At 40.8% G+C, this 21,961-nt stretch overlaps 1 protein-coding gene across 1 annotated transcript in view; it reads left to right on the top strand.

The window, feature by feature from the left end:
- The first annotated feature begins 9,379 nt into the window (after nt 1-9,379).
- The window catches only part of LOC115784625 (nuclear GTPase SLIP-GC-like), a 29,177-nt gene continuing 16,595 nt past the window's right edge, over nt 9,380-21,961 (top strand). Inside the window, exons 1-5 of the mRNA XM_030735926.1 lie at nt 9,380-9,453; nt 14,100-14,248; nt 14,395-14,419; nt 14,550-14,645; nt 18,201-18,300. Of these exons, the coding sequence (XP_030591786.1) occupies nt 14,228-14,248; nt 14,395-14,419; nt 14,550-14,645; nt 18,201-18,300 (242 nt within the window). The 5' untranslated portion in view covers nt 9,380-9,453; nt 14,100-14,227. The remainder of the gene's footprint in view (nt 9,454-14,099; nt 14,249-14,394; nt 14,420-14,549; nt 14,646-18,200; nt 18,301-21,961) is intronic.

Here is a 21,961-nt window from a genome sequence, read left to right as displayed (position 1 = left end):
CATGATTTCTTTTTCATTCACCTCTTTCACTCTGTTTATGAACAACTCCGCATGTAGCCCTTTGAGACCTATAATAGAACAAGTCTGCCAGACCATATCGTTACAGTTATGCATACTGTTGTACCAGTGTGTGGAATATTACAACTCACTATACATCAATCGAACCTTCAGAACCCTAATTTTAATAATATATATGAAGGTAATCCATAGTAACTACATAAGGTAGCTAACCACTAACCCACAGAGAAATTGAAAACCATTTTCTGTATCTACATATTATGCTAGATACAGAAATGCCATAGCTGTACATGCTAATGCACACGATAAAGTGCATGGAGTATGTTTTGTTGTTAGAGCTTTCTACGTGATTTTTGCGAACCTGTTAGAGGAAGGATACAGTGCTCTGGGACACAATGAATGCATTATATGTACGTGTAAATCCTCTGGTTTTATACGCAGAAAGACTCATTGCTCTATCATATGTGGTTGCAATTTGAAAGCAGTTGGCAGTCAGGAGCGCTGGCGCTCTGGCAGGTCACATGGATTTAATCATGAGTTATTATTAATCTCTGGCTCTCTTCCACACTGTATCTTTTTCCTGTCTCTCATCTCTCAGCCCCTGCTAGTTGTAGCAGATGACTGCCCCTCCCTGAGCCTGGTTCTACCAGAGGTTTCTTCCTGTTAAAAGGGTGTTTTTCCTTCCCACTGACCCCAAGTCCTTGCTCATAGGGGGTTGTTTTGACTGTTGGGTTTTCTCTGTAATTATTGTAGGGTCTTTACCTTATAATATAAAGTGTCTTGAGGCAACTATTGTGATTTGGTGCTATATAAATAATACTGAATTAATTAATTTCCCACATCAGCCATTCTCATTCAGACAGATTACAATTTTTCTGCCAGAGAATCTTTTGCATGTATTTCTAGACCCCTCTGTCTCCAGGTTCTGTCAATACAGAAACAGGAAATGCTGTCTCTAACTTTTTGGTATATTTTTACAGGTTTTTTTTTTGTTTGTTTGTTTCATTGCTGAAATTGTCATGATCCTGGGCTGTTCGTCGAGTTCTGTTTGTAGTTATGTATCAGGATTTTAGTTTGCCTTAGTTTTGTGTTTAGTTATCTCTCTTAGTTCCTGTTTTTCTCATGATGTCAGTTCCATGGTCTGTGTTTGTGTTATGTTTTGATTCCCATGTCCTCCTGTTTGGTCATGTTCCTGTGTCTGTTTGGTTTCTCAAGTCTTTGTCCCGTGTCTCGTGTTTTGTTTCTCTTTCCACTGTTTCCATGAATGGTATGTTTAGATTTCTGTTTTGGTCATGTTGAGGTTCCCTCTGCGTTAAGTCTGCATGTGCATCATTGTTGGTCACTTCCTGTTTTATTTTGACAGTCCTGTGTTTCGTGTTTGGTTTTACTTGGGTGTATTTAAACCCTCAGTTTTCTTCTGTTCATTTTTTCTGTTCAGCGTTGCATCCTTGTCTGTGTTTCCCTGCCCGCTGTGTGTACATCCCTATTTCTTTTCCAAGTGTGTCACATGATAGACCCCAGAGTTTATATTTTTGGTACTCTGGACTTTGTTATTCAGTTACAGCACTGAAGCTGCCTTTAATTTTTCTCTCGTGCGTCCTGCATTTGGGTCCGCCCTTGCTTGCCATACCGCCTAACTGTGACAGAAATAGCTTTGTGATTTGTGTATTCATATTTATTTATCTTTTTGTTTATTTGTATTATGTCAGATTTTCTGAAAGTTTTGTGAATGCGATAGCTTGATGATGTGGAACAATCTCACCTAGGAAGTTCAAATTCACACCATAGATATATCTACCAGCGGTCTTGGACAAGTTCAAATCTCAGCAATGGTTCCTTTGACTTTTACCTATAGCATAAAGGTCAAAGGAAAATTATGGGCATGGACAGTAGGACCTGTTATCTCGATGATTAAGTGTTTGGGGAGAGACATGTTTGTGAGACGGGCAGCCAAAACATCTTCCAGGAGTGAGGTTTGTTTTGACTCACAACAGAGGAAGAGAGGACATTCGTGTAGGCTAAAAAATTTGAATTTGGATAGGATGGATTTGTATGTAAAAATAATGTAAATGAAATTATGATAGTTTTTATTTTCAGTTTCTTACTGCTTGTTGTTTTGCTCTTTCATCTTTAATTCAGACCTGACTACTTCTGCCGCTCCTCGACTTTTCTATGGTTTCATTGAATGGTTTTAAACTCTAATATTAACCAACAACAAAAACTATGTGAGGTATTTTTGGCAAATAAAACTCAGTTTTATAATCAAAAAAAGATGAACTTCAAGCCTTTATTTTTAGTGCAATTAGAAAGCTATAATTGACCTTGCAGAGAATTTTAAAGGCATAAGATATTCATTCCATTATAAAGATGCTGAAACAACAAAATGCCTTTTTTATTTAGTGAATCCAAATTTTCTTGTAGCTTCTGGAAAGTTTTGCACTATGTGAATTTGCATATGAAAACAACATGTAAATTTCATTTTCTTAGAATTGGTCTTTGGAGTTTCAGTTTCTGTTTATTACAAAGACAGACTTGTTGTCATTCATTTTCATCACATATTCACATCTCGCTTATTGGAGCCTTTCTGATCATGTTTAATGTGTGTCCGATTGGGGAAGAAAGCTAAAAAATAATTAATTTAAAAATAAAAAAGTGCTATCAAGAACAGGGTCATCTACATAATCAAACTTTGAACGCACAGGAATGTGTGTTTGTCTTTTTGTGTTTTTTCACACATTTCATAGCAGAGGGACAGAGAGTTTTCCTCCTGAATGCAATATTTGAATATTTCTTGCTCTCTGCAACCTGTCTGACCTGGTTTTACGACTGTACATAATTGTAATATATTTGTTACCTGGAAAAGAACTGGATGTTTGTTGTCTGTTTATTTTTCACAAGGTTTAATAAAGGTTTTTATGTCATATGCAAGCTGTGTGGCAGGAAGGGATGGACCCAAAGAGCTAAACTCACACTGCTTTATTCCAGGGGCCTATTCCAGAAAGCAGGTTTAACTAATAACTCTGGGTTTTTTAACCCTAAAATGAGGTCCAGAAAGAGAGCTAACTCCAACTCTGAGTCAGTTACCGGGGTAACAGACTCTGTGAACTTAACCTGCTCGCTGGCAGGTTTTATCCAACAAACTCGGAGTGTCTCTCTGACTCCTCCCCTCCTGCTGCACCTGAACCACCTGTCTGACACTCCGATTCATTTCCTCCTTCATAAAGACACTGCAAAGCGATCAGAGGAGCGAATTCATCTGCAGATGTTTATGTTTCTACAAGCACTGAAATCCCAGTTAGACATTAGTTCGTTATTTTTGTGCGTAACATGAAGCTTTTACAGCCATTCACTCGTCAACAGGCTGTAAGGACGGAGACAGCGATGATGTTGCGAATTTATAATGAGGCAGCTGCAGCTGTCAGACTGTCACTCAGTTCCTCTGAAACATTTACTGTAGTTACTGTAGCATCACTGCACTGTAAAAAGGGATTTGGGGTTTTAGTCACCTGGACTCATGTAATTATGTTGAGTGAACTCATTGCCCATTACAACTAAGATGAGTTACAACAACTTCAACTTGAAAAAATACGTAAAAACTCAAAAATAATCCATTCAGTTAACTAAAGAAATCGCGTTATGATTCATGTTTTATGTAATACGCATGCGCCCTTAATATCACATCATGGTCACATGATGCTCACAGTCGCGGGTCACATTTGAAATTTAGCGAAGAACCTGGCAGCCATCTTGGTTAAGAAGTGGACTGTACGTTATTATCAAGTAAGTATTTCTAGCTTTTTTATTCCGATGCATTAAACATCCATACTCTGTCTCAATCAGTCACCACAACTTTTAATGCATATTTCATGTTTAGTTCGTTGTGGCTTTTGGCAGTACAACTTTGCTCGCTTGTTAGCTAGCTTGCAAAACCTGTTGACTTAACGTCAAATTTGATTAAATCTAGTGATGGGCAAAACGAGGCTTTGTTAAAAAACACTGAAGCGTTCGAAGCATTTGTGCCGGAATTGTATCGAAGCTTCAAAACAATCTGAAACCCATCTGCACAGTGACACCTGCTGGCCAATTTGGTTATTGCCACGTCTTGGTAATGCTGCTCGATGAAACAACGACACAGACGCGCCCTGCACAAGTCCAAACTAAGCTCCTGATTATACCTGAGTATCAATAATTATGATCAGCACATGTTCTGGAGAAACAAGGAGACTGTTAAAGACGGCGAGCTGCAGTGAACAGAGCGCTTCAACAAACACTATTTTCTGTCTGTTAACATTCGTGAGGCTGTTTCAGCTGCTTAGTAATTCAGTGGAACACACAATAAACCAATTTATAAGATATAACATACTGAGAAAAGATGCTGTGTTTACTGTGATAACCACACAGCTGTCTTTGGCCTCAGTCGGCTTTGTTTCTTACCAGCCCTATGTGACGCCTACAAGTGTATGGTCACAATTGTAATTTATTTCAGAAGTTCTTTTTGTGAAAAGGCCAATGGTAATGTCAGTATTATGCTGAATTTGAGGAGATGTAATTGTGTAGTTTCGCCACAAGGGGGAAGTAGTGCGGGTGGTATTCGGCGCTGTGGGGCTTCCGGGCTTCAGACGTGGAAGAGCCTGCAGCAACTGATGTCTCCCGTCTCTATTTCTTTCTGTGTGAAACAGACCCCACAGGAGGTCTGTAACATAATTTTGGTGGCCCGTACGGGGATCGGCATGCTACGAAGATGGATGCTGATCCTTTAATCAACGAACCCGCAGAAGACATCGCAGGCGTGCTGGAGTGGTGGACATGCAACTGAGGCAGCTGTGGGACCAGAGAAAGGAGGGGACCCCTGCTGGAGGAGTGACGTGCTACCAGTTGAGCTGACTACGCTGTGGAGAGTTGCTGCCAAGGGACAAGATGGAGGACAAGGAGCAAAAAGAGTTGACGTGGAAGATCAAGAAGAGTCTTCATGAGCTGACAGCAGAGGAACTCTTTCAGATTGCAGAGGACATCACACCGTTGTCGGACTTCGACCCTGTGAGCTACAGACTTGGTGATGAGGGAAGTTGTTTTGATTATATTTGTGCATATCTTCATTGTAAAACACTCGGGTTTAGAAGATGCAGGAGTTTCACACCTACTGTATTTAAGTGATGCTATTGTTCAGCTTGTCATACTTGTGAAGGAGGTGCCCCTGTGGTGTCAGAGGAAGAGGGTGTTGTCTTTACCACGACACTCGTGCATCCTCAAGCTACAATGTTCCATGAGTCTGTTGACCCACAAATAAGTGAATATGATGAGTTGAAAGCTACCTATGAGGCACTTGGTAAAAAACTAGCGGAGTTAAACCCGACACCAGAAGCACAGTACACACCTGCTCTGCCTGCTCCACAGATACCGCCACTTAGAAGTGCAAATGCAGCTAGCAGCCATGCAGTGAGAGATGTTAGACACCCAGCTGAACGTTTCAATCGCACCATCTTGCAGATGCTGCGGACCCTGGGGGACGAACAGAAGGAAAGGTGGAAGGATTACCTCCCACAGATGGTACATGCATATAATTGCACACGCCACGAGGCAACTGGCTACTCACCTTTCTTCCTGCTGTTTGGTCGGCATCCGCAGCTGCCAGTAGACCTCCTATTCCAACTGGAGACTGGAGAAGAGCCACAGACAGCAAGGAACGACGTGCAACAATGGAAGGAACGGATGACTGAAGCTTACCGGATCGCATCTGAAAACAGTCAAAAGTCAAGTGCTCGTGGGAAGAAGTATTATGACCGACATGTAAGGGGAATTGCGCTACAACCCGGAGATCGGGTACTGGTACGCAACTTGACTGAAAGAGGTGGTCCTGGGAAGCTGTGGTCCTATTGGGAAAACACCATCTATGTGGTGAAGCAGCAGATTGGAGAAAGCCCAGTCTATAGGGTGGCTTCAGAGATGGATGGAAAGAAGGAGCGTGTGTTGCATCACAACGTATTGCATCTTGTCATTGAGCTCTCCGGGGACCTACCTGTCACAAACCAGGGAAGTAAACCCTCAGGGGTCAAAAGAAAAGAATCTAAACCAGCTCGACAAGAGACGAAGGCGTAACGTGATGACGAGTCAAGTTCGGATGAGGATGGGGGTTCCATTTATTATGGGCTAGGATACGATCTGAGAGGTGGACATGGAGGCAGTGCTGTGGATACCTTTGACTCTGCTAATGTACCCTCAAGGCGTGTAGTCCTGGCTGAGTCGGATCCAGAGGTAAGCGAAGTGTTGCCGCTGGAGGCAGAGGGGATGCCACTGGAGGAACACATGGTAATAGAAGAACAGGGGGGATCAATCGACACGGAAGCGGCCCTCACAGAAGACAGAGGGGGGGTTGAAATGTTGCCTGAAAAGCAAATGCAGTCTGCATATGACTTGACCCCTCCAGCTGAGGTACCAGGGTTGAGAAGGTCAACGAGAGAAAGGCGACCAGCTGCATGGTTCACCTATGAAACACTTGGCCAGCCTTCTCTCCAGTTGCATTCATCAGTTAGTTTCGCAGATGTACATGAATCGCCAAACACATCAGCTTCCAGTATGCCACTGTATCACTCAGTACCTTATTTCATTTGGACACCACAGTCCATTCCATCATCTCATGGTACACAGAGATATATATCCTCCCAGTATATATAAGAGTTCATTTACTGATGTTAGAAAGAGGGGAGGTACAAGGTGATCTGAATATTTTGAGTAAATGTTATGTGTTCAAGTTTAAGAGGTCAAATGTCAGGAGCCATTTTCATTTTGTTGGGGAGTGTGTGACGCCTACAAGTGTATGGTCACAATTGTAATTTATTTCAGAAGTTCTTTTTTGTGAAAAGGCCAATGGTAATGTTAGTATTATGCTGAATTTGAGGAGATGTAATTGTGTAGTTTCGCCACAAGGGGGAAGTAGTGCGGGTTGTATTCGGCGCTGTGGGGCTTCCGGGCTTCAGATGAGGAAGAGCCTGCAGACCGAACGCAACTGATGTCTCCCATCTCTATTTCTTTCTGTTGCTACTTTCCCACCGCCGAGGAACCAGTTCGCGTGCCAGTTCCCGTGCTGTTCCCAATGAACCGGCGAAATGATTAAGAACGCGCCCGCGTTCCCACCGCATTTCTGTGAACTGCTCCTTTACCTATGAGTGTGGGCGGGTCCCCGTCTGGACACGGAAGCCGAAGCGCACAAACGTGGGAGAACACGCTCCCCTTTCTTGTGCTGCAAATACGTTTTATGGTCCAAACCTACTGCAGCATCTGTGTGCAGCACAGAGGTAAACACAGACAGTGATTAGAGCAAGACGACAAGTACGCACTTTGTGTCCTTTTATCTGTGATATGAACTGATACAAAGCAGCAAGTTCATCCTTAGTGCCCAACCTAATTCACAGCCGTGAAAATCGCTTCGTTTTTCTCATGTAATACACATGTAATATGGTAGAAAACTTGATGTTGAGATGGCAGAGTCACGCCCTTCTGCCGCTTTTGTCACGCGTTTGTGGTTCGAGACCAGCTAGCTTGCGGGGCCGGAATTGAACCCGTTTTTCGGCCGAGCACCAAGTGTTTCGGTGGAAAACCCGCCTATAAAAACTCAATTTTAATCTGATGGATGGAGGATCGCACGTGTCAGTGGAGCATGACGAGTCACTTTAATCAGCCTGACCCACTCTGTCATCATCATAGACAGAATAAAAGTTTGTTATAAAATAAATGATTTCTTTTATAATGTCTGCTGTCATCATTTACACAACTTAGCTGAATCCTAATTTTACATTTGATTTTAAAATTTAATTATTCAGCTGCAGCCTGACGGACAAACTGCAGGAGACAGAAAGTGAAGATAAAAATGTGGAGAAACAGCTCAGACTGAGTTTACTGACTGACCTCCGTGTTAGTGACTGAGACAGCAGACCCCGGGGGTGGAGCTGACCTCAGGTCAGTTTGTTACTTAATAAAAACAGTTTTTTCTGCAGTTTTTGACTAAGTAATTATACAGTAACAATGGAATAGCAACCTCACTTTATTCATTTTTTTTAATGGAGAATTTCATTATTTCTGCTATTACTGGATAAATCTGGGTAATGAGAGTTACAGAAAAACTACTGTAATGTTTCCCAGTTTAACCGTTTCTAGTCTGATCTAAAATCAGCTTCACTGATAGATGACGGCTCTCTGACAGCCACAGCAGAGATGTTTCACTGAGTTACTGTTAAAGGTCAGAATTCAGTCAATGTTTCATATTTAGCTGAAAACATTCAGAACAGGGCAGCACGGTGGTGCAGTGGTTAGCACTGCTGCCTCACAGTTAGAATACCATCTGGAAGGCCTGGGTTCGATTCCACCTTGGCCCAGGCCTCTCCCTCTCTCTGTGTGGAGTTTGCATGTTCTCCCTGTGCTTGCGTGGGTTTCCTCCGGGTACTCCGGTTTCCTCCCACATTCCAAAGACATGCACTTACTGGGTTAGGTTAATTGGCTAATCTAAATTGCCCATAGGTGTGAATGAGAGCATGAATGTGAGTGTGAAAGGTCGTCTGTCCCTCTGTGTTGGCCCTGCAACAGGCTGGCGACCTGTTCAGGGTGTACCCTGGGATAGGCTCCAGCCCCCCCGCGACCCTTAACAGGATGTGCGGAAGCGAATGGATGGATGGATGAACATTCAGAACAGCTTTCCAAATCTATAATGAATGTGATGTTTTACCAATAAAGGCAAAACGATTATATTGAATGTCTCAGCTTTATAGGTTTTTAAATATTTCAGTGCAGGTTTGGGAGGATGAGCCATTTTAATTAAATAATGTAGATCGAGTCGGGAAGCCATTATGAACAGATGCGGACTGGATGACCTGGGGAATGATATTAACCTGAACTGGATCTGTTCCTTATCCGGTCTGAATCTGTGATCCTGATCCGTTTGGATCCTCCTGCTGTGCAGGTGGACTCGGACTCAGTTTGCGGATCCGTTATAGAGCCTTTGATCACTGATTTAGGTGATTTTCAGTGGAAAATACGCCGAGATCCATACTCTGAATTTCAGACATCATAGTGTAACAAGCTAAAGTAAGAGAACTCCATGTTTGTGAATACTAATGTTCTGTGATGGGTTCAAAGAGGTCATACGGTTGAGTTATAGCTTATCAGGGTTTTATTGTAAAAATTGTTAAGAAAAGAACAGTAAAAGCTCATTGTGTTAAAATAAGGGAGTTGAACTTAAAAGGTCTGTAATTGGTTCGTTTATTTCATTATTCATTGTTAAAAACTATGTTTAAAAAGCATTATCTTTATCTACAAAAGTGGTCTGAATCCGGTCATCTGAGAACGATTGTTTTTGTCTCCGCCCGCAATAGTTTCCTCATTCGAGTAAAGTTCTCAGTGAGGAAACATCGGATCATCACTTTTGTGATTATTTCTCCCCTTCAGGTATGTTGATGGTGATCGATGCTACTAAGATAAGTTGTATAAATAAGCATGCTAATACTGTTCTAAGCACTCGTAAAAATGTGCGTATAGGTTTGAAAGTTTTGTATAGTGTGTGTTTGTGTGAGCGAGGTCGCGCTCAAGAGTTAGGCCAAGCCATGCCGCCATTTTCTGAACATGCCTGCAAATGCATTTTATTGAGTTGTGGATTGTGTACATCTTTGAAATATTCATTCGAGTAAACGTTCTCAGTGAGGAAACATCGGATCATCACTTTTGTGATTATTTCTCCTCCTTCAGGGGCGTAGCAATAACTTTGACATAAATGTTGACATCATTTCAGTCACTTTAAATACATTTAGTTCCGTTTTCAAGTCTTAAAATTAAAATCAGCCCTAATCATTTCAGCCTTATCTTCACTCAAACATTCACATCTTCCCCGAGATCCAGACATTTTTTTTCCATCCACAGTGTGTTCCGTGTCTAAAGCTTCATACATATCAGTGTGATGTAACTGTACTGTTGACGACTGTAAAAGCTTCATGTTACGCACAAAAATAACGAACTAACGTCTAACTGGGATTTCAGTGCTTGTAGAAACATAAACGTCTGCAGATGAATTCGCTCCTCTGATCGCTTTGCAGCGACTTTATGAATGAGGAAATGAATCGGAGTGTCAGACACGCCTTCCGCGCTTGAAAAAGAATTGCGCATTTACATCAGTATATGCGGTTCAACCCGTAGTGCCTTCAGGTGCACCTCGTAAATTTAGCTATCTATACTTTAACAGACTTAAATAATATAATTTAGTGCACTTTTTTAATAGTTTGCATATTCTATACAAACTAAAGTGATACACAACATAAACAACACTACAGGCATATTTACATATCTCCAAGAATATCATAACCAGGTTGTTACAAGCATATAGCACCATGTTTATACTCAGTTTATTTGTGAAAAGGCAAGTTTCAAATGGTTAATGCAACATTTGGCTACTATTAGATAGTTATCAGATAAGTCAAATGCATTATGATAACTAGATTCAATAATATGAAAAAGATCTAATCAAACTGTTATCAACAATTAACCTAAAATTCCTGTTCACTCAGTCCTCAAATACATCCTTAGTCAATCTCAAGTGAAATGGCTACAGGCATTTAAAAATTTTGCAGCGTAGAAATAGAAATATGGACACAATCACTGCTGCATCAGCAGATATTCAAAAATACATAAAAAAAATGCAAATCTAATTGTTTTCTGCAAACTCCACCAAATACTACACATATCCTCATCAAACATGTCCTCCACTACACCTGAGACCATTTCCAAGTCATATACCTGTAGGAATATGAAATTATGACATCTTGAAATCACAAGAATTTCCTCATACACTGCTACATCAGCAGCTAGTCAAAAAAGCATAGAAATTAGAAATTACATCTTTTCTAACAGCTGCATCAAGGGGCAAGTACTCATTTCTCATCATCATAATCATAATAATGTGTTTTTCAGTAATGATATAAAATTTGGAGCTTCAATTCCAAGGAGTTCTGTGTTCCATTTGTTTTTATTATTGTGCTTTTGAACAACCACGTTATGGACAATTAAAGAGGCAAAAATATCAAATATTTTATTATAACTTTATTATTGTCATATTAGCTGCAGAAATCTGTAGAAATGGCAAATTCTAAAACTTTGAACAATATAAGAACACATTGTTGACAAACCTGCCACCCAAAAAGAGACTTATTGGTGGCATTAAGGGTGAGCTGGCAGGAAGGCTGATGACACTGATGGGACAAATAGAAAGAGACTTTTGACCTTTAACTTGCCCCTTGATGCAGCTGTTAGAAAAGATGTAAGTTAATCAAAAAGAGTACCCAGTGACATGCTGAACAAGAATATTTGGGAGTTTGTAAAGAAACATGCTGATTTATATTTTTTCATGGACTTTTTAAATAGTTTCTTATACAGAAGTGGGTGGTATAATGTGGTGACTTTGGAAGGTAATAATTTCAAAATACTGCAGTCAAACAACTTGAAAATGCTCTCAGAGGCACCTGAGAACATGTTTAATGAAAATATGGTGGTCCTTACAGAAAACAATTTGATTTCACTTTTTTAAGTATTTTTGAATATCTGCTTAAACATCAGTGTATGAGAGTAATCTTGTGATTTCAGGGTGTCATAATTTCACATTCCTACAGCTATATGACTTAAAATGGACTCAGGTGTAGTGGAGGACATGTTTAATGAGGATATGCGTAGTATTTGTTGGAGTTTGCAGTTTTTAACTGTCTTCTGAATGCTGATCGTAGGAACAATGGAAAACATAAAACCCAAAACCGAACTACTAAAATAAAATAATAAACACTGGGGGCGAGTGTTTATTATTGATCAACTCTCCGTTCTAGAACTCGGAAATGAATAGGAGTGTAAGACAGGTGGTTCAGCAGGGCTTTCAAATTGTTTTGGAGTAGCAGGGGGGTATGCCAAAGTATGACCGAGAAGCCATGACGGCAGCAGACGAAAGAATAGTCACATGGCAGTCGTGAACCAATCAAATGGCTCAGATTGAAAGAACGTAAATATTGCAGCGCACGTCCACATGGCGCTGGGAATGGAGACGGCGGAAAATTTTTTTTTAGGAAAACTAAAAAGTAGACGGCGCAGAGCGGTGGACTAGGTGGAAAATGCGCCTGCCGCCGGCATAATTTGAAAGCCCTGGTTCAGGTGCGGCAGGAGGGGAAAGGTCAGAGAGACAACCGCGGTCCAGCGAGCCGCAGCTCAGCCGCTGCTTAAATTTTCGTCTAGTTTTATGGTAGTGCTCCTCCTTCGTTGCTGATTTCCGTTCAGCGGACCAAAAACAACCTGTAGTTATTTTTGATTTATGTGTTCTCATCATGTAAAGCACTATGACATACAATAATAACATTTATTATATTATGCATTTTAAGCCAAAGTTGTGGTGTGTGTGTTATTTTGGTCAAATTAAGAGAAATAAAGCACCAAAAGTCCTATTTTTTTCTCAGTCAAGAAGTGTTCCTTTATTCGTGTAAATTCTGCTGGTAATCTACTCCTTCACTCATGATTCGCTTGCATTAGAAATTTATTCAGATCTTCATCATGACCAGCAGTAAGTTCCAGCTGATTTTATTTTTTATATGTGATTATTGTGCATGCAGAAAAATAGACTAAATAAACGCATGCATAAGTTATAGTACTGTTCAATTGTAACTATAAATTGACAGTTCTGAACATATTGAACAAATTCAGTCCAGTACGCTGATATATTTTTAAAAAAAAAATCATTACCTTTGGCTGTGAAGTTTCATCACATGTGCTGGACGAGTTCACAAAAATTAAAGGAATAATCTGCGCAAATTCGCCAAGATTAATGCAAATAATTAAAAAATTTAAGTGGGTTTATAACTACAAATGGAACTTTATAAAATAACTCCTGCTGGCTGCATCATGAAGAATAAGTACAGGAAGAAAACCCAGTTCCGCTATAGACCAGCTTCCGCTATGGAGTTGTGGAATGACAGCGCACTCTTACCTGCAGCCAGGTATTCTTGGGGTCCAGGCAATGCCAAAGCCTATGAAGAGACACAGTAAGAAGGCTGTATGTACTCAAAACACAGCGACAGGTGAGGATTTCAGGGTTCCGGTCTATCTCTAGAACTCTGCAAAAGTTGCCGAAGGCACTGGAAAAAGTTGCCAAATTTGTGGTAGTCGCTTTTCAGAACAAAAAAAAAAAGTCACTAGGGGGACTGAAAAGTCACTGAATCTAGTGACAAAGTTGCTAAGTTGGCAACACTGCTGCTGATGGCCTGGGTTTAGCTTTGAATGTGTTATCACTCAAAAGATGTTTTTCTTAAAGCAAGTCTGCCCAAATTAAAGTAAACCTTTGATTTCTGGATACTCACAGTGAACAGAAAAGTGTTTATAACTGTCAAAACATTATTAATTATTTATTTGGGGTTTTAGCTTCAGCTGCATGTGTAAAAGACGGCATTTCTCCTGAATACTTGAATTCGTTTTTATTTGTCAGAGGTTTCATTTCTGTTTGTCATGACAACATTTATTCTTGATGATGTTGTTGTAGGGCAGCACGGTGGCATGGTGATTAGCACTGCTGCCTCACAGTTAGAATACCATCTGGAGGGCCTCTCTCTCTCTCTGTGGAGTTTGCATGTTCTCCCCATGTCTGGTGGCTATCTCCGGGTACTCCGGTTTCCTCCCACAGTCCAAAGACATGCAGTTAGTGGGGTTAGGTTAACTGGAAACTCTACATTGCCCATAGGTGTGAGTGTGGATGTTGTCTGTCTCTCTGTGTTGGTCCTGCAATAGGCTGGCGAGCTGTACAGGGTGTACCCTGCCTATGTCAGCTGGGATAGGCTCCAGCCCCCCCGCAACCCTTAACAGGATAAGCGGAAGCAAATGGATGGATGTTGTTGTTACTTTTATAATTTTTTAAAATTATTTTCCAACCAACCACAATACCAAGTAATTCCTCGCACCCACATTATGGATTCCTGATCAGCCAGTCTAATTCCACTTGCCATTGCCAAAAACTCTACAGTGCCATGTGAACCACACATTTCCAGTCTTATTTTTCAATTTTTCTGTTTTTGAACTCTTAGATTTCAACTTTGCCTGTCGCCTGTTTGGTTGGTGCCTCCCTGCTGACTTCAACGGTATCTGCAGACTAACGGTTATAAAATCTCAGTGACATCAATAGTAGTTACTTAAACTTCTTAAATTCTTTATCATGGACCGTGAACATGGCAGGGTAAGGATTATTCAATTCAATTTCAATAAAAAATTTTATTGAGAAACAACAACTGATTGTGATCACTTGTTAAACATTTTATGACTATAAATTGAATTTAATATCTTTCTAATGTTTAAAAGTCAAATATTTATGTTTTTTGTCAGGTTTTGCCATCCACAAGTAAGAATGGTGAGAAACATGCATTTTGCTGATTACACCTAATATTGATCTGTGATTTCAAAGCAGAAAGATTTCTGCCTGGGCTAAATAAATCTATTGAGAACTTTGAGGTTTGTCTTCTTTTTTTTCTTTTTTTTAGTCCACTTGGGAAAGAGAAAATCAAATCTTCGTGGTGAGTTCAGCGAGCAGCAATCAGCTAAACGACAACACAAACCTAAGCCAGGATCAAACGCAGGTATTTAGATTTCTCTCTAAATAATGGTACCTTATGGTAATAATGGTACTTAATGCAACACAAGTCAATTATAATCAACATAAGCATAAAGTGCCTTGAGGTGACTGTTTGTTGTGATTTGGTGCTATAGTGGGCAAAATATGTATTTGATACCAATTTTGCAAGTTTTCCCACCTACAAAGAATGGAGAGGTCTGTAATTTTTATCGTAGGTACGGTTCAATTGTGAGAGACAGAATCTAGAAAATAATCCATAAAATCACATTATATGATTTTTAAATAATTAATTTGCATTTTATTGCATGAAATAAGTATTTGATCACCTACCAGGAAGAATTTTGGCTCGCACAGACCTGTTAGTTTTCTTTAAAAAGCCCTCCTACTCTGCACAAATTACCTGTATTAATTGCACCTGTTTGAACTCCTTATCTGTATAAAAGACACCTGACCACACAATCAATCACAGTCCAACCTCTCCACCATGCCCCAGACCAAAGAAGTGTCTAAGGACACCAGGGGCAAAATGGTAGACCTGCACAAGGCTGAGATGGGCTACAGGACAATAGGCAAGCAGCTTGATGTAAAGGCAACAACTGCTGACACAATTATTAGAAAATGGAAGAAACATAAGATGACTGTCAATCTTCCTCAATCTGGGGCTCCATGAAAGATCTCACCTCGTGGGGTAAGGATGATTCTGAGAAAGCTCAGGAATCAGCCCAGAACTACGTGGGGGGACGTGGTCAATGACCTGAAGAGAGCTGGGACCACAGTCTCAAAGATGACCGTTAGTAGCACACTATGCCATCATGGATTAAAGTCTTGCAGGGCAGGCAAGCTCCCCCTGCTCAGGACAGCAATGTCCAGGCCTGTTTGAAGTTTGCCAGTGACCATCTGGATGATCCAGAGGAGGCATGGGAGAAGGTCATGTGGTCAAATGAGACCAAAATAGAGCCTTTTGGTATCAGTCCACTCACTGTGTTTGGAGGAAGAGGAAGGATGATTACAACCCCAAGAACATGATCCCAATTGTGAAGCATGGGGGTGGAAACATACTTTGGGGGTGCGTTTCTGCAAAAGGGACAGGACGACTGCACCGCATTGAAGAGAGGATGGATGGGGTCACGTATGGAGAGACTTTGGCCGACAACATCCTTCCTTCCGTAAGAGCATTGAAGATGGATCGTGGCTGAGTCTTCCAGCATGACAATGGCCCGAAACACACAGCCAGGGCAACTAAGGAGTGGCCCTATAAGAAACATTTCAAGGAACTGAAGTGGCCTAGCCAGTCTCCAGACCTGAACCCAATAGAAAATCTTTGGAGGGAGCTGAAACTTAATGTTGCCCAGCAACAGCCCCAAAACCTGAAAGATCTGGAGAAGATCTGTATGGAGGAGTGGGCAAAAATCCCTGCTGCAGTCTGTGCAAACTTGGTCAAGAACTACAGGAAACATCTCACCTGTGTAATTGCAAACAAAGGTTTCTGTACCAAATATTGAGTTCTGTTTTTCTATTGTATCAAATACTTATTTCATGCAATATAATGCAAATGAAGTATTTAAAAATCATAAAATGTGATTTTCTGGATTTTGTATTATTATTTTCTTTTTAGAGTTTGTCTCACAGTTGAAGTGTCCTATGATAAAAAATTGCAGACTTCTCCATTCTTTGTAGGCGGGAAAACTTGCAAAATGGGTAGTATATCAAAAAATTAAATAGGTTAATGGACTATGATAACATCAAATAAAAAAAATAATTAAAAATCCACCCTTCAAAGCTGACATGGAATTCTGAACACATTTGTCTTCTCGCCCAACTCCTCTACATGTGAGCAGAGTTTCTTGGCAAAGTGTTGTAGGATTCCAGAGAAGGGGTATCCCTCTTGCACAATGGCTCTGTGTACACAAAACACAGTGATGGTGGAGAATTGAAAACAAAAAAAAAACAAGACTGGCAAAGAAATGACATCCATGGGAGATTTCCAAATCCAAAACCATTGATAACCAAAACAAATGCAAAGGTTTGGATAGAGTTTTAGTTTTTTAAATCATTGTTTGAAAACTGCATTAAGTATTTATTTGGGTTATTTTTGTCTGTCTCCTCTGCCTGTAATGGATGATATTTATTTTGCCACTCTTTTTTTTTTTTATTGTTGAATCATGAACTCTGACTTTAACTGAGACAAGTTTTTTCTCTCCATCTCATAACCAAACTATTCAATCAGATAGTTATTTGTTTTATATCAAAAAGCGCTTACAGTTTCAAGCAGTTCCAAGTACTATATCCAAAATTCAAGCACTTTTCAAACCTTGAAAGGACAATATTAAAATCCAAGCATTTTTAAGGATATCCAGCACTCGAACGAACCCTGCAATTTGCATATAATTGCATATCACCATGGTTCGCTGGATTTAAACAAGTTTATACAAAACTGCATTTTGTATTTATTTGGGTTACCTTTGTCTAATATTAAAATGTGTTTGATCATGAAAGTGTGACAAATATGCAAAAAAAAAAAAAAAATCAGAAGAAATCAGAATGGGGCAAACATTTTTTCACAGCACTTGCAAAATTTTCTGTTAAAAATAGAAACATGAAAGTACATGTTTCTTTATCTTTAAGAATGTTTCATTATATATTATGTAAATGAAAAGTAAAACATAACATTACTGCGGTTACTAACTATGACTGAAATGAGCAAAATATATTGATCTTAAATAAGAGGAATATTGTAAAAAGGAATATTTTTAATAGATTTGTGATCAGAATGGATTAGTGAAATATGAACATTGTTGTCCTTTATTTTCTATGGAATATTTCAGCAGTTTGAGATGAAATTTTAATACACATATAAAGTGGGTGAGCCAGAAAAGAAATTTGCTCAAAATTTTATTTCAACTATCAAGGATGTTTTGTTTTTAATGAATTTTTGATGGTATTATATTGTATTAATTTTGTGCCATTTGAACAGAACTCTCCTTTATTTTCTCGGGAATGTTGCAGCAGTTTGTGATCAACACCTGCCCACATGTTAAGTGGGTGAGACAGAAGAGGAATCCACTGAGTATAGGAAACACAGACAGACACAGGGACACAGAGATGGAGACAGACTCAGAACAGAGGCAGGAACACTCAAGAAATAATATAAACAGAACCCATAAACAAAACTAAAGAACCACAAAGACCATGGGAAAAGAAATAAAAAGAAACAGATCAGGAATTATAATACAAAGATATTAAAAAAATCCTGGGTCCTAGACCATGGCATTCTCAACAGGTTGGACACAGCATATAAGCTAAGTTAATTATCTTGGCTAATTGATCTGAAAATAAAGAACAAATAATGTAATGAAAAAATGTAAATAAACTCAATTATCCAGTGTCATAAAACTTTGTTCAGTATATAAAATAAATTGACTCTGTAATTTATACACATACTACAGTAACTAAGGTTACAGCAGTATCAGGCTAATAAACTTTTTCCCTTCTGTTTTGCATATCAGTGGCTTACACGGGTTCCTGATTCCTGTTAACAGTTCTGCTTTTACATTGACAGAAGCAAGACTACTGCACAACATATTGTCTGATGTGAAAGCCATAAATAAAAAGGTCAAGGAAAGTCTACATGACCAAGATGAGCTCAATGTTTTCCTAAAGTGAGTATTAAGTTTTCCATATTTTGTGTTGCATGGACATGGCTAATATGTTGTTTCTACTTTGTTCAAATTAGCAAAATGGCACAAAATTTCTGTGTAACACATTATGGTTTTGTGTCATTTATTGACACTGATATCTAGAGCTTACTAAAATCCCTGGGAAAGAAAAATAATATACCAAACACCTATCAACAATAATTTTTAGCTGATCAATAATATACTGAAATTTCTGTAATATGGTAGTACCATGTGAATGATAATGTGGGAATATGCCAAAACTCCTATGATGAAAAACCAATTGGTAATAGTATAGAAAGCTGGGATAGGCTCCAGCTCCTCTGCCACCCTGAATAGGATAAGCGGAAGAAGATGGATGGATGGATGGACAATATAGTGACATTAGTTTGTAACATTACAATGAGGTAAAGGTCGATGCTTTCTCATATTTGGATATTATAACCATATCAGAATGGTAAAATATTTCTACCTTGTATTCCAAACACTGTGACATGTAATAAAGTGCTTAACAATTTTATTAGACCACCAGCCAGTATCAGATCTCTGCCACAGCTGCCCTAAATTAAAAGTACTGATAATTATTCAAAACAATTTTTTTTGTTTCTGTAATGTTGAATTCACCATAAGGTCTTGTATATTTATTGCTAAAATGTAATTATTCTTCTTATCCACCCATCCATCCATCCATTTTCTTCCGCTTATCCGGGGCCGGTTCGCGGGGGCAGCAGCCCAAGCAGAGAAGCCCAGACTTCCCTCTCCCCAGCCACCTCCACCAGCTCATCCGGAGGGACTCCAAGGCATTCCCAGGCCAGCTGAGAGATATAATCTCTCCAGTGTGTCCTGGGTCTACCCCAGGGCCTCCTCCTGGTAGGACATGCCCAGAACACCTCACCCAAGAGGTGTCCAGGAGGCGTCTTAGTCAGATGCCCAAGCCACCTCAACTGGCTCCTCTCGATGTGGAGGAGCAGCGGCTCTACTCTGAGCCCCTCCCGAATGGCCACACTACTCACCCTATCTAAGATAGAGGCCAGCCACCCATCGGAGGAAGCTCATTTCTGCCGCTTGAATTCACGATCTTATTCTTTTGGTCACTACCCAAAGCTCATGGCCATAGCTGAGGGTAGGGACATAGATCAACTGCTAAATTGACAGCTTCGCTTTTACGCTCAGCTCCCTCTTCACCAAGACAGACCGGTGCAGCGTCCGCATCACTGCAGACGCAGCCCCGATCTGTCTGTCGATCTCCCATTCCGCTTTCCCTTCACTCGTGAACAAGACCCTGAGATACTTGAACTCCTCCACCTGGGGCAGGAACTCAGCCCTGAGCTGGAGATTGCACTCCACGGCTGAGGACCATGGCCTCAGACTTAGAGGTGCTGATTCTCATACCAGCTGCTTCACACTCGGCTGCGAATCGTTCAACTGTGAGCTGGAGGCCACCACCTGATGAAGCCAGCAGGACGGCATCATCTGCAAAAAGCAGAGACGAGATTCTGAGGCCACCAAGATAGAAGCCTTCCACCACATGGCTACGCCTAGAAATTCTGTCCATAAAAATTATGAACAGAATCGGTGACAAAGGGCAGCCCTGACGGAGTCCAACACCCACAGGAAACGAGTTAGACTTATTGCCAGCTGTACGGACCAAGCTCTGGCTGCGGTTCTACAGGGACTGAATAACAAGAACAGTGGTCCTGACACCCCATACTGCCACAGGATACCCCGAAGGATGGGGTCAATATTGACTGTTTTTTTCAATAAAAGCAGGAAAAAAAGCACATTTTTATGTTTTTAATGTAATTCCATTAATTAGATTTTATAACAAATTACAGAAAACCTGAAGACATCAGGATTCAAAGATAACAAATATATGAAAAGATACATCTGTGACCAAAAACTCTACTCATACCCACCTTTGGCACCTAACCCCACCAGCTGTCACAGGAGTGATATATACCCGACCATTTGAGTTTGTTCAAAACATCCATTCTCTTCCGCTTATCCTGTTCAGGGTCGTGGGGGGGCTGGAGTCCATCCCAGCTGACATAGGGCGAAAGGCAGGGTGCACCCTGTACAGGTTGCCAGCCTGTTGCAGGGCTAACACAGAGAGACAGACAACTATTCATACTCACATTCACACTCATGAACAATTTAGAGTGACCAATTAACCTAACCCCAGTAATCACATGTCTTTTGCCTGTGGGAGGAAACTGGAGTACCCAAAGAAAACCCACGCAGACACGGGGAAATCAAAATAAATAAGCAAAAATAATACAAAACAAACAAAAAAAGAGAAAAAAGGAAAACTATTAGATATGTGGGCTGCCTCATATTAAGGTGTTTGAAGTGATGCTCAGTCAACTGTAATCTTGTGATTCCTGCCTTGAAAATACAACAGAAAGAGTTTCCAAATCTTATCAAAGGTTTGATGCCTTACCCATCCAAGAAAGCCTAATCTTTTCTAATTTAATGAAATAAAGCACTTCCTTCACCCAAGTCGTATGGGTAGGCGGTTTAGGAGATTTTCATTTCAGTAAGATTAGCTTCCTGGCCAGCAGAGTTACTGTCAAGGTCAGGTGCTGTGGACTCAAAGCAGACACAGAGAGATGGTTTAAGTGCAAGGCTTTATTTACAGTGAGGAAAGGGAGATGGGCAGGCGGGCTTGGAATGGAGGTGGAATGGGTCTCCTGTGGTGGAGAGGTGAGCTTGGCAGAATGGTGGAGGAGGTGAATAGGGCTCCAGGGATGGTGTGGAGAGCAGGCAGAGTGGTGGGCGTTGGAGGTGAGACTGGGCTTGAGGTCTCCAGAAAACACAGGGCTCTGGGCTCGGGGGCTGACTCCTGACTCCAGGACAGGCTTGCTAAAACCTCCACTCGACGGAGAATCTGGGCACAAAGAAGACACAAGTAAGACAAGGTGGAGGGAAGCAAGAGAGACTCACGAGAGGTGGTCGAAACTAACTGGTTCACAGTCAAAGATCCAGCGACGGGTGAAAGCCTTCTGCCAGCTTAAGAAGAGCACAATGATGAGCCGATCAGAAACAGGTGTGGAAACAGCTTCTATGATGGCCGGCCCAGGAGGGAGGAGACTCACAAAACCACAGCTCCGGAGAGACGCACCCACCAACATACACACACACCCACACACCAGAGAGAGCAAAAGAAAAACACACACAACTCCACAAACCACCCAGGGACCACGACAGTTATGAAGGCTATTAGATTCCTTTTCATAGACTAGGTGCGGAAGGCCAGACACCAAAGAGGGCTATTAAGGCGTTAGGGGCAATGCCCTGGCCTGTCATATTAGACAGTTTTAAAAATTTCTGTCCAAAAAGAGTTCAAGTAAGGACAACGTATGCGTGTGGTTTGCTGTATCTTGCTGGCATCGCTTACATAAGGGGGGCACAGTATCAAACATTTTCGCTAAGTGTGCCTTGGTATAATGGGCCTTATGTGAGATTTGACATTGCATAAAACTATGCCTGGTACAGATTGAGGATCTGTGAACCCTCAATAGGATTTCCCCCCAGACCCTCCCCGAGATCGTCTCCCAGATCTCCCTACCACAATGTTTTTAGACTGTTAGAAAGGTTAGAGTGGAGACTATAGATCCACATTTAAATAGAGGAGATTGCCTTGCTA

Source organism: Archocentrus centrarchus, chromosome 8 (genome assembly GCF_007364275.1).
Source record: "Archocentrus centrarchus isolate MPI-CPG fArcCen1 chromosome 8, fArcCen1, whole genome shotgun sequence".
Lineage (NCBI taxonomy): Eukaryota > Metazoa > Chordata > Actinopteri > Cichliformes > Cichlidae > Archocentrus > Archocentrus centrarchus.
The sequence above is the reverse complement of the archived record's forward strand: the minus strand, read 5'-3'. Positions and strand labels throughout refer to the sequence as shown.